This window comes from Salvelinus fontinalis, chromosome 16 (assembly GCF_029448725.1).
Source record: "Salvelinus fontinalis isolate EN_2023a chromosome 16, ASM2944872v1, whole genome shotgun sequence".
Classification (NCBI taxonomy): Eukaryota; Metazoa; Chordata; class Actinopteri; order Salmoniformes; family Salmonidae; genus Salvelinus; species Salvelinus fontinalis.
The window spans coordinates 38,573,421-38,585,990 of NC_074680.1; the positions used below are offsets into that span (position 1 = coordinate 38,573,421).

Here is a 12,570-nt window from a genome sequence, read left to right on the forward strand (position 1 = left end):
AAGTATAGCATAACTGTTGCTCAATAGGCCACACTACATAGTATACTATTTGAAATAAAATTGAAGTCCTTCGAAACTCAGGATTATAGGTGTTGGTCCTCTCTCCCTCTCCTCTTCCTCTCCTTTCGTCTGGTAAGGCGACTCACTCATCAATAACTGATAATTGGTAGGAACAGGTGAGATGGAGAGGCAATTTGTGGAGGGTATGGTCTAGGTGCTGTGTCCGTGGATTGGCTCTGTCTGTCTGGGGGTAGAGGGTCAGTCAGTCAGGAGCTGGTAGTGATAATGATGCCTCAGATTGTACTGAATTGATATCAGATTTGGATTGCCTGGCTGCCTGTAAGATTGAATCGGCTCGGGGGCTCTTGGATTGGGGTGCATGTTCACTCTGTGATGGTGTGTGCACAAGAGTCTATGAGCCAGTCTGTCTGGTAAGTGAGAGTGAGAGAGAACTTATTGATTTTGGCCCCATATCCCTTCTCCTGAAAATCCCTTTTGATTGCTTCTGTTCTGCGCTCCTCTCTGTCTCCCTCTCTCTGTCTCTCACCTTCTCTAATGAAACTCCAAATGAGCTGGAGCATGCTTCAACTGGTTTCTGCCCCCCCCCCCTCTCTGTCCCCCTCAGTCTCTTTCCTTCAGGGGGGTTATAGAGAGAGAGGAGAGTGGGGGTTATAGAAAAGAGGGGAGTGGGGAGAGAGGGTGTTATAGAGAAGCACACCAGTCCAGGCAGGGTTCTATATCCCTATTTATTCCTAAATGAGCCAGGGACCTACAGTGTCACAAGGTGTCTTCACTGTTTTCCTGGAAAAACCGATCCCTGTGGTATCTAATCCTCTTGTTTGTCTCAATTCTCTGGTTCTTTAATATGTCGTGCCCTAACCTCACCCTAAATTCTGAGCGAATCACAGGTGTCACAACTATGAGGCGTGGCTCTAAATCGAGGCGGGAGAGGGTCATCACCAGTTAACACAGCCACAATGTAGAAAATTACAGACACCGACATCATACCGAAGCAATTTTGCATATGTAGGTCATTTTTGGTGATTAGCCTACACAATATTCATATGCGCATTAAACAATAGCCTACAGAGCGGCGCGGCATATATGAAAGCAAAGCGGCATAGAAAAAGACACTTTCATCTATGCTGTTTTAGTTGAACCAAAACTACAACAGCCAAAGTGGATCTGATGCAACTTCCACCAAGCCAGTGGATCCTCTTCACTGTCTACCAAAGGAGAAAACATGCAGCTATTCATCTCTGCTTCCCGTAGTGACACAGCGGGGACAGATGTTGAAGCTGCTGTGTCGCTTCCCTTGAAAGCTCCACAAAGACTTCCTGGGCCTTTTATTTTCTCCTATGGTGCACTAACTGGTGGGGTTCTGTCCCCACTGTGGGGTTCTCCACCGTTGGGGTTCTGTCCTCACTGTGGGCCTCTCCACCGGTGGGGTTCTGTCCTCACTGTGGGCCTCTCCGCCGGTGGGGTTCTGTCCCCACTGTGGGCCTCTCCGCCGTTGGGGTTCTGTCCCCACTGTGGGGTTCTGTGCTCACTGTGGGCCTCTCCACAGGTGGGGTTCTGTCCCCACTGTGGGCCTCTCCACAGGTGGGGTTCTGTCCTCACTGTGGGCCTCTCCACAGGTGGGGTTCTGTCCCCACTGTGGGCCTCTCCACAGGTGGGGTTCTGTCCCCACTGTGGGCCTCTCCACAGGTGGGGTTCTGTCCCTACTGTGAGCCTCTCCACAGGTGGGGTTCTGTCCTCACTGTGGGCCTCTCCACAGGTGGGGTTCTGTCCTCACTGTGGGCTTCTCCACTGCTGGAGTTCTGTCCCCACTGTGGGGTTCTGTGCTCACTGTGGGCCTCTCCACTACTGGGGTTCTGTCCCCACTGTGGGGTTCTGTGCTCACTGTTGGGGTTCTGTCCCCACTGTGGGGTTCTGTGCTCACTGTGGGCCTCTCCACTGTTGGGGTTCTGTCCCCACTGTGGGGTTCTGTGCTCACTGTGGGCCTCTCCACTGTTGGGGTTCTGTCCCCACTGTGGGGTTCTGTGCTCACTGTGGGCCTCTCCACTGTTGGGGTTCTGTCCCCACTGTGGGGTTCTGTGCTCACTGTGGGCCTCTCCACTGTTGGGGTTCTGTCCCCACTGTGGTTTTCTGTGCTCACTGTGGGCCTCTCCACTGTTGGGGTTCTGTCCCCACTGTGGGGTTCTGTGCTCACTGTGGGCCTCTCCACTGGTGGGGTTCTGTGCTCACTGTGGGCCTCTCCACTGGTGGGGTTCTGTACTCACTGTGGGCCTCTCCACTACTGGGGTTCTGTGCTCACTGTGGGCCTCTCCACTACTGGGGTTCTGTACTCACTGTTGGGGTTCTGTCCCCACTGTGGGGTTCTGTGCTCACTGTGGGCCTCTCCACTGTTGGGGTTCTGTCCCCACTGTGGGGTTCTGTGCTCACTGTGGGCCTCTCCACTGTTGGGGTTCTGTCCCCACTGTGGGGTTCTGTGCTCACTGTGGGCCTCTCCACTGTTGGGGTTCTGTCCCCACTGTGGGGTTCTGTGCTCACTGTGGGCCTCTCCACTGTTGGGGTTCTGTCCCCACTGTGGTTTTCTGTGCTCACTGTGGGCCTCTCCACTGTTGGGGTTCTGTCCCCACTGTGGGGTTCTGTGCTCACTGTGGGCCTCTCCACTGGTGGGGTTCTGTGCTCACTGTGGGCCTCTCCACTGGTGGGGTTCTGTACTCACTGTGGGCCTCTCCACTACTGGGGTTCTGTGCTCACTGTGGGCCTCTCCACTACTGGGGTTCTGTACTCACTGTGGGCCTCTCCACTGGTGGGGTTCTGTCCCCAGTGTGTCACTTAAGGGAAGCACTGGAAGCAGAGATGAATAGCTACATGTTTTCTCCTTTGGTAGACAGTGAAGAGGATCCACTGGCTGAGTAGAAGTTGCATCATGTCAACGTTCCTACAGTAAACAAACTGGCACAGAAGCACCTGTGTATCCCTGCCACCAGCTCGCCGTCTGAACGAGTTTTCAGCACAGGCGGCAGCATTGTTACATGCCACCGATCATGTTTGAAACCAGACATGGTCAATATGTTGGTTTTTCTGGCTAAAAGCCTTTAGTAGGTTGAGACTGAAGGCCATGTTGAATCTAATTTTATAGTTTTTCAGTTTACAAATGTACAGTTTACAAATGTACTGACACTGAGATAAAGCGAAACTGAACAGAACTTTTTGTTGCTAATATTTTTAATTGAAGAGAATAGTTAGCCTATTATTCAAGATAAAAAATAACATGTTATGTAGCTACTCATGTCAAATAACTGAAACTAAATAAAAGAGTTGAGAATTGTAATCACATTAAAAAAGTTGACCATGTTTTTGCAGGATTTTGACCTTTTAGGTACTTTGCCCTTGTCAATTTCTCCATATCCCAGGTTAATGTGTTACATTTTCTGAATAATGCCTTTTTTTTCTCCTTTTCAGCCTTTTGCTGGATCACTTGGTAATCAAGTAACTTTCTTTGACCTGGTATAAAAAAGGCGCTAATGGAGAATAACCACCCCAAAATATAATTTATCACAATGTATCGTTATCGCAGTCATAAACCTTGCCTATTTCTACAATTTATCTTAAAATCTGATTGAAACCTTAACCCTAACCTTAACCACACTGCTAACCTTATGCGTAACCTTAAATTAAGACCGAAAGCTCATTTTTGTAGCCAATTTTGACTTTGGCTGTGCAATTTGACTTTGTGGCTGTGCAATCTGACTAAGGCAGGTGGTTAGGGCGTTGGACTAGTAACCGGAAGCTTGCAAAAATGAATCCCGGAGCTGACAAGGTAAAAATCTGTCATTCTGCCCCTGAACAAGGCAGTTAACCCTGCCATCATTCAGGATGTGACCCAGAAGTTAATTGACAGCATGCCAGGGCGGATTGCTGAGGTCTTGAAAAAGAAGGGTCAACACTGCAAATATTGACTCTTTGCATGAGCTTCATGTAATTGTCAATAAAAGCCTTTGACACTTATGAAATGCTTGTAATTATACTTCAGTATTCCATAATAACATCTGACAAAAATATCTAAAGACACTGAAGAAGCAAACTTTGTGGAAATTAATATTTGTGTCATTCTCAAAACTTTTGGCCACGACTGTAGTACTGTGCGCCTCCCATAGTCTCTTCTGGACTTGGGGACTGTGAAGAGATCTCTGGTGGCATGTCTTGTGGGGTATGCATGGGTGTCCGAGCTGTGTGCCAGTAGTTTAGACAGACAGCTCGGTGCGTTCAACATGTCAATGCCTCTCACAAATACAAGTAGTGATGAAGTCAATCTCTCCTCCACTTTGAGCCAGGAGAGATTGACATGCACAAACTCCCTCTTTTGTGGTACCTGACCACACATCTGAACAGAAGTCCAGGTGCGACAAAACTAGGGCCTGTAGGACCTGCCTTGTTGATAGTGCTGTTAAGAAGGTAGAGCAGCGCTTTATTATGGACAGACTTCTCCCCGTTTTAGTTACTGTTGTATCAATATGTTTTAACCATGACAGTTTACAATCCAGGGTTACTCCAAGCAGTTTAGTGTCCTCAACTTGCTCAATTTCCACATTATTCATTACAAGATTTAGTTGAGGTTCAGGGTTTAGTGAATGATTTGTCCCAAATACAATGCTTTTAGTTTTAGAAATATTTAGGACTAACTTATTCCTTGCCACCCATTCTGAAACCATTTGCAGCTCTTTGCTGTAGTAGCTGACCTGGGGAATTCTAGATTCTACATGGATTATGTTGGAGAGGCTTTCATTTAAGAACACCCTCTGTGTTCTGTTAGACAGTTAACTCTTTATCCACATTATAGCAGGGGGTGTAAAGCCATAAGACATACGTTTTTCCAGCAGCTGACTATGATCGGTAATGTCAAAAGCCACACTGAAGTCTAACAAAACAGCCCCACAATCTTTTTATCGTCAATTTCTCTTAGCCAATCATCAGTAATTTGTTTAAGTGCTGTGCTTGTTGAATGTCCGTCCCTATAAGCGTGCTCAAAGTCTGCTGTCAATTTGTTTACAGTAAAATAGCATTGTATCTGCTCAAACACCAATCCAAGGGGATTTAACCGTTTTTACAGTACTTTTCATAATGGGTGCATGCTTATCAGTTACTGGAATAAGCAATTTCATAAATGTGTCATGTGCAGCATCTGGCTGCTCCTCATTACACACCACAGACCAGCAAATATTCTTTATATCATCAACATAAGAATCACTACACAACTTATTGTATGACCTCTTATACACTATATTAGGCCCAGCCTTTGGAACTTTGGTTTTCCTCGATATGGCTATTATATTGTGATCACTACATCCGATGGATTTGGATACTGTTTTAAAGGACATTTCTGCAGCATTTGTAAAGATGTGATCAATACATGTTGATGATTTCCTTCCTATGCTATTTGGAACTACCCTGGTAGGTTGACTGATAACCTGAACCAGGTTGCAGGCACTGGTTACAGTTTGAAACTTTTTCTTGAGTGGGCAGCTTGATGAAAGCCAGTCAATATGGAAATCACCCAGAAAATGACTTCTGTTTATCTCATACATTATCAAGGATTTCTCACACATTATCCAGATACTGACTGTTAGCACTTGGTGTTCTATAGCCCACCAGAATGGGCTTTAGGTGAGGCAGATGAACCTGCAGCCATATTACTTCAACAGTATTTAACATGAGCCCCTCTCTAAGCTTTACTGGAATGTGGTTCTCAATATAAACGGCAACACCGCCCCCATTGGCATTTAGTCTTTTCGGTAGATGTTATAACCATGTATTGCTTCCACTGTATCATCAAAGGTATTATCTAAGTGAGTTTCAGAGATAGTCAGAATATGAATATCATGTGTTACAAGCATGTTATTGACTTCATGAACCTTGTTTCTTAGGCTACATATGTTAACGTGGGCAATTTCTTGCACTTTTCTGGGGGTGCTTGATGCATGTATAATCATCATGCTGTTTAATCAGATTCTTGATATACCACACCTGTCAGGTGGATGGATTATCTTGGCAAAGGAGAAATGCTCACTTAACAGGGATAGAAACACATTTGTAGAATTTTTTTCTTTCTTGAGAAGTAAGCTTTTTGTGCATATGGGATTTTTAAAATGTCAGCTCATGAAACGTGAGACCAACAGTTTACATGTTGTGTTTATATTTTAGTTCTGTGTAGATGGGACTTAACTGTTCTAACACATTAACCATATTATTTATTTTTTTAATAACATTTTTCGTGTGTGTGGCAAGATTCCACTGGTTTCGTGAAAACTGAGCTAACCAAATGTGAGTATTTACCTTTGACCCATATCAGGAGAGATGGAGGAGATGCTGAACTGTGTGTGTGTCTGTGTCGCTGTGTGTGCACCCGTTTTGTGTGTGTGTGTGCGCACGCCTAACTAACGTTAGTGTTTGACTTCTGACCCCTATCCAGGAGAGATGGAGGAGGAGATGGAGAACCCAGAGTTGAACCCAGTTGACCTGCCAGAGAAACAGAAACACCAGCTGAGACACCGGGAGCTGTTCCTGTCCCGCCAGCTAGAGTCACTACCCGCTACACACATCAGGTACACCATGACACTGTCACACCTTTCCCTTCATCCATCATACCTTATATACCTGCTACACACACATCAGAGAAACCCATACACCAGCTGAGACACCGGGAGCTGTTCCTGTCCCGCCAGCTAGAGTCACTACCCACTACATTATATACCTACTACTAGACTAGCTAGTCACTACCCACTACATTATATACCTGCTACTAGACCAGCTAGTCACCACCCACTACATTATATACCTGCTACTAGACTAGCTAGTCACTACCCACTACATTATATACCTGCTACTAGACCAGCTAGAGTCACTACCCACTACATTATATACCTGCTACTAGACTAGCTAGTCACCACCCACTACATTATATACCTGTTAGTAGACCAATTAGTCACTACCCACTACATTATATACCTGCTACTAGACCAGCTAGTCACCACCCACTACATTATATACCTGCTACTAGACTAGCTAGTCACTACCCACTACATTATATACCTACTACTAGACCAGCTAGAGTCACTACCCACTACATTATATACCTACAACTAGACCAGCTAGTCACCACCCACTACATTATATACCTACAACTAGACCAGCTAGTCACCACCCACTACATTATATACCTGCTACTAGACTAGCTAGTCACTACCCACTACATTATATACCTACTACTAGACCAGCTAGTCACCACCCACTACATTATATACCTGCTACTAGACCAGCTAGAGTCACTACCCACTACATTATATACCTACAACTAGACCAGCTAGTCACCACCCACTACATTATATACCTGCTACTAGACTAGCTAGTCACTACCCACTACATTATATACCTACTACTAGACCAGCTAGTCACCACCCACTACATTATATACCTGCTACTAGACTAGCTAGTCACTACCCACTACATTATATACCTACTACTAGACCAGCTAGTCACCACCCACTACATTATATACCTGCTACTAGACCAGCTAGAGTCACTACCCACTACATTATATACCTGCTACTAGACTAGCTAGTCACCACCCACTACATTATATACCTGTTAGTAGACCAATTAGTCACTACCCACTACATTATATACCTGCTACTAGACCAGCTAGTCACCACCCACTACATTATATACCTGTTAGTAGACCAGCTAGTCACCACCCACTACATTATATACCTACAACTAGACCAGCTAGTCACCACCCACTACATTATATACCTGCTACTAGACTAGCTAGTCACTACCCACTACATTATATACCTGCTACTAGACCAGCTAGTCACCACCCACTACATTATATACCTACAACTAGACCAGCTAGTCACCACCCACTACATTATATACCTGCTACTAGACCAGCTAGTCACTACCCACTACATTATATACCTGCTACTAGACCAGTTAATCACCACCCACTACATTATATACCTGCTACTAGACCAGCTAGAGTCACTACCAACTACATTATATACCTGCTACTAGACCAATTAGTCACACCTTTATACCAGCTAGCTACACACTTCAGGTACGCTATATTCCCTTTTTTGTATTAACGCTGCCTGGAAAATAGACGACTCTTCCTCTCACGGCTGGGAACACATATAGGCTGGGTATGTAACGGTACACATATTCGTAACGAACCGTTTGGGGACCTCTGATCGATCCGCATTGTGAATCTTAATGAATACATAATAAATAAATAAAAAGCTATGCCTCTTGAGTAAATCTGAGGTGACGTTTTTTTCCTTCAGGCTATTCCGTTAAAACAACTACAGCCTATGTACACGTAATCAACATTTTCATCTTAACTGGCACATTTCAAACGGTGCTTTTTTGAGGCGCGGACGGGAACTAGTTCTTTATGATGGCTAGTGGTGGGGTCGATAAACCAGAGTTGGAGGATCCTCCGGCTTCGTTTAAATCTACATTTTGGCTCACCGGTAGATTAGCCCTTGCGAGCTGATTTGTAAACGGGACAAAGAAATTACAAGAGCGACAGGTAGGCTGTGTTTATATTTCAAACAATCTTTGGTTTATAGTTGCGGATATGCGTCCATTCTCGGTGGGGGTTTCAGGCCCTCATGAATAGGGGGTTTCAGGCCCTCAAGATTTTGAGCCACCTTAAGAACTTCCCTTCTGCACCCAATTCAGCAAACAGGTAGTACTCGCTCTATGTAAGCGAACTAAAGCCGAAGGTTTCAATGAATTGGCCAATGGACCCTGTGTTGTGCTTGCTTATCAGTGACAGTCCATCACATTACCCCAGAGTGGGAGATGTACTGTGCTACAGATACGCCCCCTTTATGAGAGGCACAAGTACGAATATTGCACTGAACTAGGCAGTGTAAGCAAGTGGGAAGTGGGAATTTACCAGATACGACTGGTAAACTCCAGCCCTCAAACTTGTAATTACTAGTGGGAAACTTGTGTACCGAAAGCGAACCATGACCCCAAAACCATAATATGTACCGAACCATGGGTTTGGTGAACCGTTACACCCCTAATATAGGCTGTACTGTGCTTCATTATATAATACATGTAAGGGGTTGTTTCTGACTTTCTCTGTGTGTGTGTGTGTGTGTGTGTGTGTGTGTGTGGTAATCTCAGGGGGAAGTGTTGTGTCACTCTGCTGAACGAGACGGAGGCTCTGAAGTCCTATCTGGACCGTGAGGTAGGTGGCTCACCTCTCAAACACTGCCCTTCTCTCTCTCACTGACTCTCAATCTCTCACTCACTCACACACACACACACACTGTCGTCACATAGAACTGCTGGATGGAGAATGGGATGTACTGTCTAAATGTACTCTATATTAAATTAATGTGTGTGTGTCTTGATGCCGGATTAATAATTCAGTGTGTTGAACCAGAATGTTCTTTTCACAGTCAGTAATGAGAAGACGAGAGACTAGCTGCTACACACATACACACACAGCCCCACTCAACCTCTTCAATCCTTTGTCTCTTATTCTCCCTCTCTCCATCCCTCTCTCCTCCCTATCTGTCCCTCTCTCTTGTCCTCCCTCTCCATCTCTCTCCATCCCTCTCTCCTCCCTCTTCATCTCTCTCCATCCCTCTCTCCATCTCTCTCATCCCTCTCTCCTCCCTCTCCATCTCTCTCTCCATCCCTCTCTCCTCCCTCTCCATCTCTCTCTCCATCCCTCTCTCCACCCTCTCCATCTCTCTCTCCATCCCTCTCTCCTCCCTATCTCTCTCTCCATCCCTCTCCATCTCTCTCTCCATCCCTCTCCATCTCTCTCTCCATCCCTCTCCTCCCTCTCCATCTCTCTCTCCATCCCTCTCGCCTCCCTATCTCTCACTTGTCCTCTCTCCATCTCTCTCTCCATCTCTCTCTCCATCCCTCTCTCCATCCCTCTCTCCTCCATATCTGTCCTTCTCTCTTGTCCTCCCTCTCCATCCCTCTCTCCACCCCTCTCTCCATCCCTCTCACCTCCCTCTCCATCCCTCTCTCCCCCCTATCTGTCCCTCTCTCTTGTCCTCCCTCTCCATCCCTCTCGCCATCCCTCTCTCCAGGATGCGTTCTTCTACTCCCTGGTCTACGACCCCCAGCAGAAGACTCTTCTGGCTGATAAAGGGGAGATCAGGGTGGGGAACAAGTACCAGGCAGACATCACAGACTTCCTCAAAGAGGGTACATTTATATTTTAGTCATTTATCAGACGCTCTTATCCAGAGTGACTTACAGGAGCAATTAGGGTACGTACGCCAAAGACACTCATACGAAAGACTGAACTGTTAGCCTTTCCCATAGCAAAATGTGTCACGCTAGCCTGTAGATTAGCCTCTTGGCTAGTATTCTCTTTGGTACTGCAGGCAGGGTCCTATCTCATCTCAGGGCGCAGTCAGTGGGAGGGCATGGGCGTCTATCACACTGCACTGGAGACTATTATGCAACGTTATGTCAAAGAGTGTGAATCAGAGTGTGAGTTTCAGTGAGGAGCCATGTCACCCCAATAGTGTTTGAGAGGGCCAGAGGGCAGGATATATAACATTATGTCAAAGTGTGAATCAAAGTGTGAGTTTTAGTGAGAAGTTATTTCTCACCAATAATGTTTGAGAGGGCCAGAGGGCAGGATATATAACATTATGTCAAAGTGTGTGGATGTGTCTACAAGCAAGTTTTATGAGGAACCAGAGCCACATCACCCCAAGACTGATGGAGAGCCAGAGGGCACGTCTGTCTCCTCACTTTACTGCACCGTCATAAGTTTAGTTTAAATACCCACAGGGCGGTTTAGTCAGGTTGGTGTAGTGTAGCATACTGGGTGACTGTAACTGGTTTGTAATGGGTGACTGTGCTAACTGGTTTCTAACAGTGACTGTGTTAACTGGTTTGTATGGGGCGACTGTGCTAACTGGTTTCTAACAGTGACTGTGTTAACTGGTTTGTATGGGGTGACTGTGCTAACTGGTTTCTAACAGTGACTGTGTTAACTGGTTTGTATGGGGTGACTGTGCTAACTGGTTTCTAACAGTGACTGTGTTAACTGGTTTGTATGGGGTGACTGTGCTAACTGGTTTCTAACAGTGACTGTGTTAACTGGTTTGTATGGGGTGACTGTGCTAACTGGTTTCTAACAGTGACTGTGTTAACTGGTTTGTATGGAGCGACTGTGCTAACTGGTTTCTAACAGTGACTGTGTTAACTGGTTTGTATGGGGCGACTGTGCTAACTGGTTTCTAACAGTGACTGTGTTAACTGGTTTGTATGGGGTGACTGTGCTAACTGGTTTCTAACAGTGACTGTGCTAACTGGACCTCCAGGTGAGGAGGATGGCAGGGACCTGGCCAAGCTGGAGGAGAAGGTGTGGGACCCCAGCAGTCCCCTAACAGAGAAACAGATCGACCAGTTCCTGGTTGTGGCTAGGTAAGTGGCTCCGGTCCGGTGGGCTATGGTGGAAGGGTTGTGGCTCTACTATGGTGGGAGGTGCTAGTAGCTTGGTAAGACTGCTGTGAGATGGATAGGAAATGTAAAATGCTTTTTCAGTAAGACTCTGGTGGGACTAGGAGGAGATGGAGCAGGGTTTTTGGGGTAGTCGTTGGTAAGATAAACTCTGTTGTGGTATAAGGATGGAGGGGGTTAGAAGACTGGTCTGGTGGAGGGGTTAGAAGACTGGTCTGGTGGAGGGGTTAGAAGACTGGTCTGGTGGAGGGGTTAGAAGACTGGTCTGGTGGAGGGGTTAGAAGACTGGTCTGGTGGGAGGTGGAGGGGTTAGAAGACTGGTCTGGTGGAGGGGTTAGAAGACTGGTCTGGTGGGAGGTGGAGGGGTTAGAAGACTAGTCTGGTGGGAAGTGTAGGGGTTAGAAGACTGGTCTGGTGGGAGGCGGAGGGGTTAGAAGACTGGTCTGGTGGGAGGCGGAGGGGTTAGAAGACTGGTCTGGTGGGAGGTGGAGGGGTTAGAAGACTGGTCTGGTGGGAGGCGGAGGGGTTAGAAGACTGGTCTGGTGGGAGTTGGAGGGGTTAGAAGACTGGTCTGGTGGGAGTTGGAGGGGTTAGAAGACTGGTCTGGTGGGAGTTGGAGGGGTTAGAAGACTGGTCTGGTGAGTGGTGGCGGGGTTAGACGACTGGTCTGGTGGGAGGTGGAGGGGCTAGACGACTGGTCTGGTGGAGGGGTTTGAAGACTGGTCTGGTGGGAGGCGGAGGGGTTAGAAGACTGGTCTGGTGGAGGGGTTAGAAGACTGGTCTGGTGGGAGGCGGAGGGGTTAGAAGACTGGTCTGGTGGGAGGCGGAGGGGTTAGAAGACTGGTCTGGTGGGAGGCGGAGGGGTTAGAAGACTGGTCTGGTGGAAGGTGGAGGGGTTAGAAGACTGGTCTGGTGGGAGGCGGAGGGGTTAGAAGACTGGTCTGGTGGGAGGCGGAGGGGTTAGAAGACTGGTCTGGTGGGAGTTGGAGGGGTTAGAAGACTGGTCTGGTGGGAGATGGAGGGGTTAGAAGACTGGTCTGGTGG

The 12,570-nt window shown here is 46.9% G+C and overlaps 1 protein-coding gene across 2 annotated transcripts in view; it reads left to right on the forward strand.

Annotated features, from left to right (window-relative positions):
* LOC129813131 (metastasis-associated protein MTA1-like) overlaps positions 1-12,570 on the forward strand; it is a 72,329-nt gene that overhangs the window by 23,756 nt on the left and 36,003 nt on the right. For both annotated transcript variants that reach the window (XM_055865336.1, XM_055865337.1), the window contains 4 exons: positions 6,482-6,614; positions 9,211-9,274; positions 10,137-10,254; positions 11,388-11,490. In XM_055865336.1, the coding sequence (XP_055721311.1) occupies positions 6,482-6,614; positions 9,211-9,274; positions 10,137-10,254; positions 11,388-11,490 (418 nt within the window). The remainder of the gene's footprint in view (positions 1-6,481; positions 6,615-9,210; positions 9,275-10,136; positions 10,255-11,387; positions 11,491-12,570) is intronic.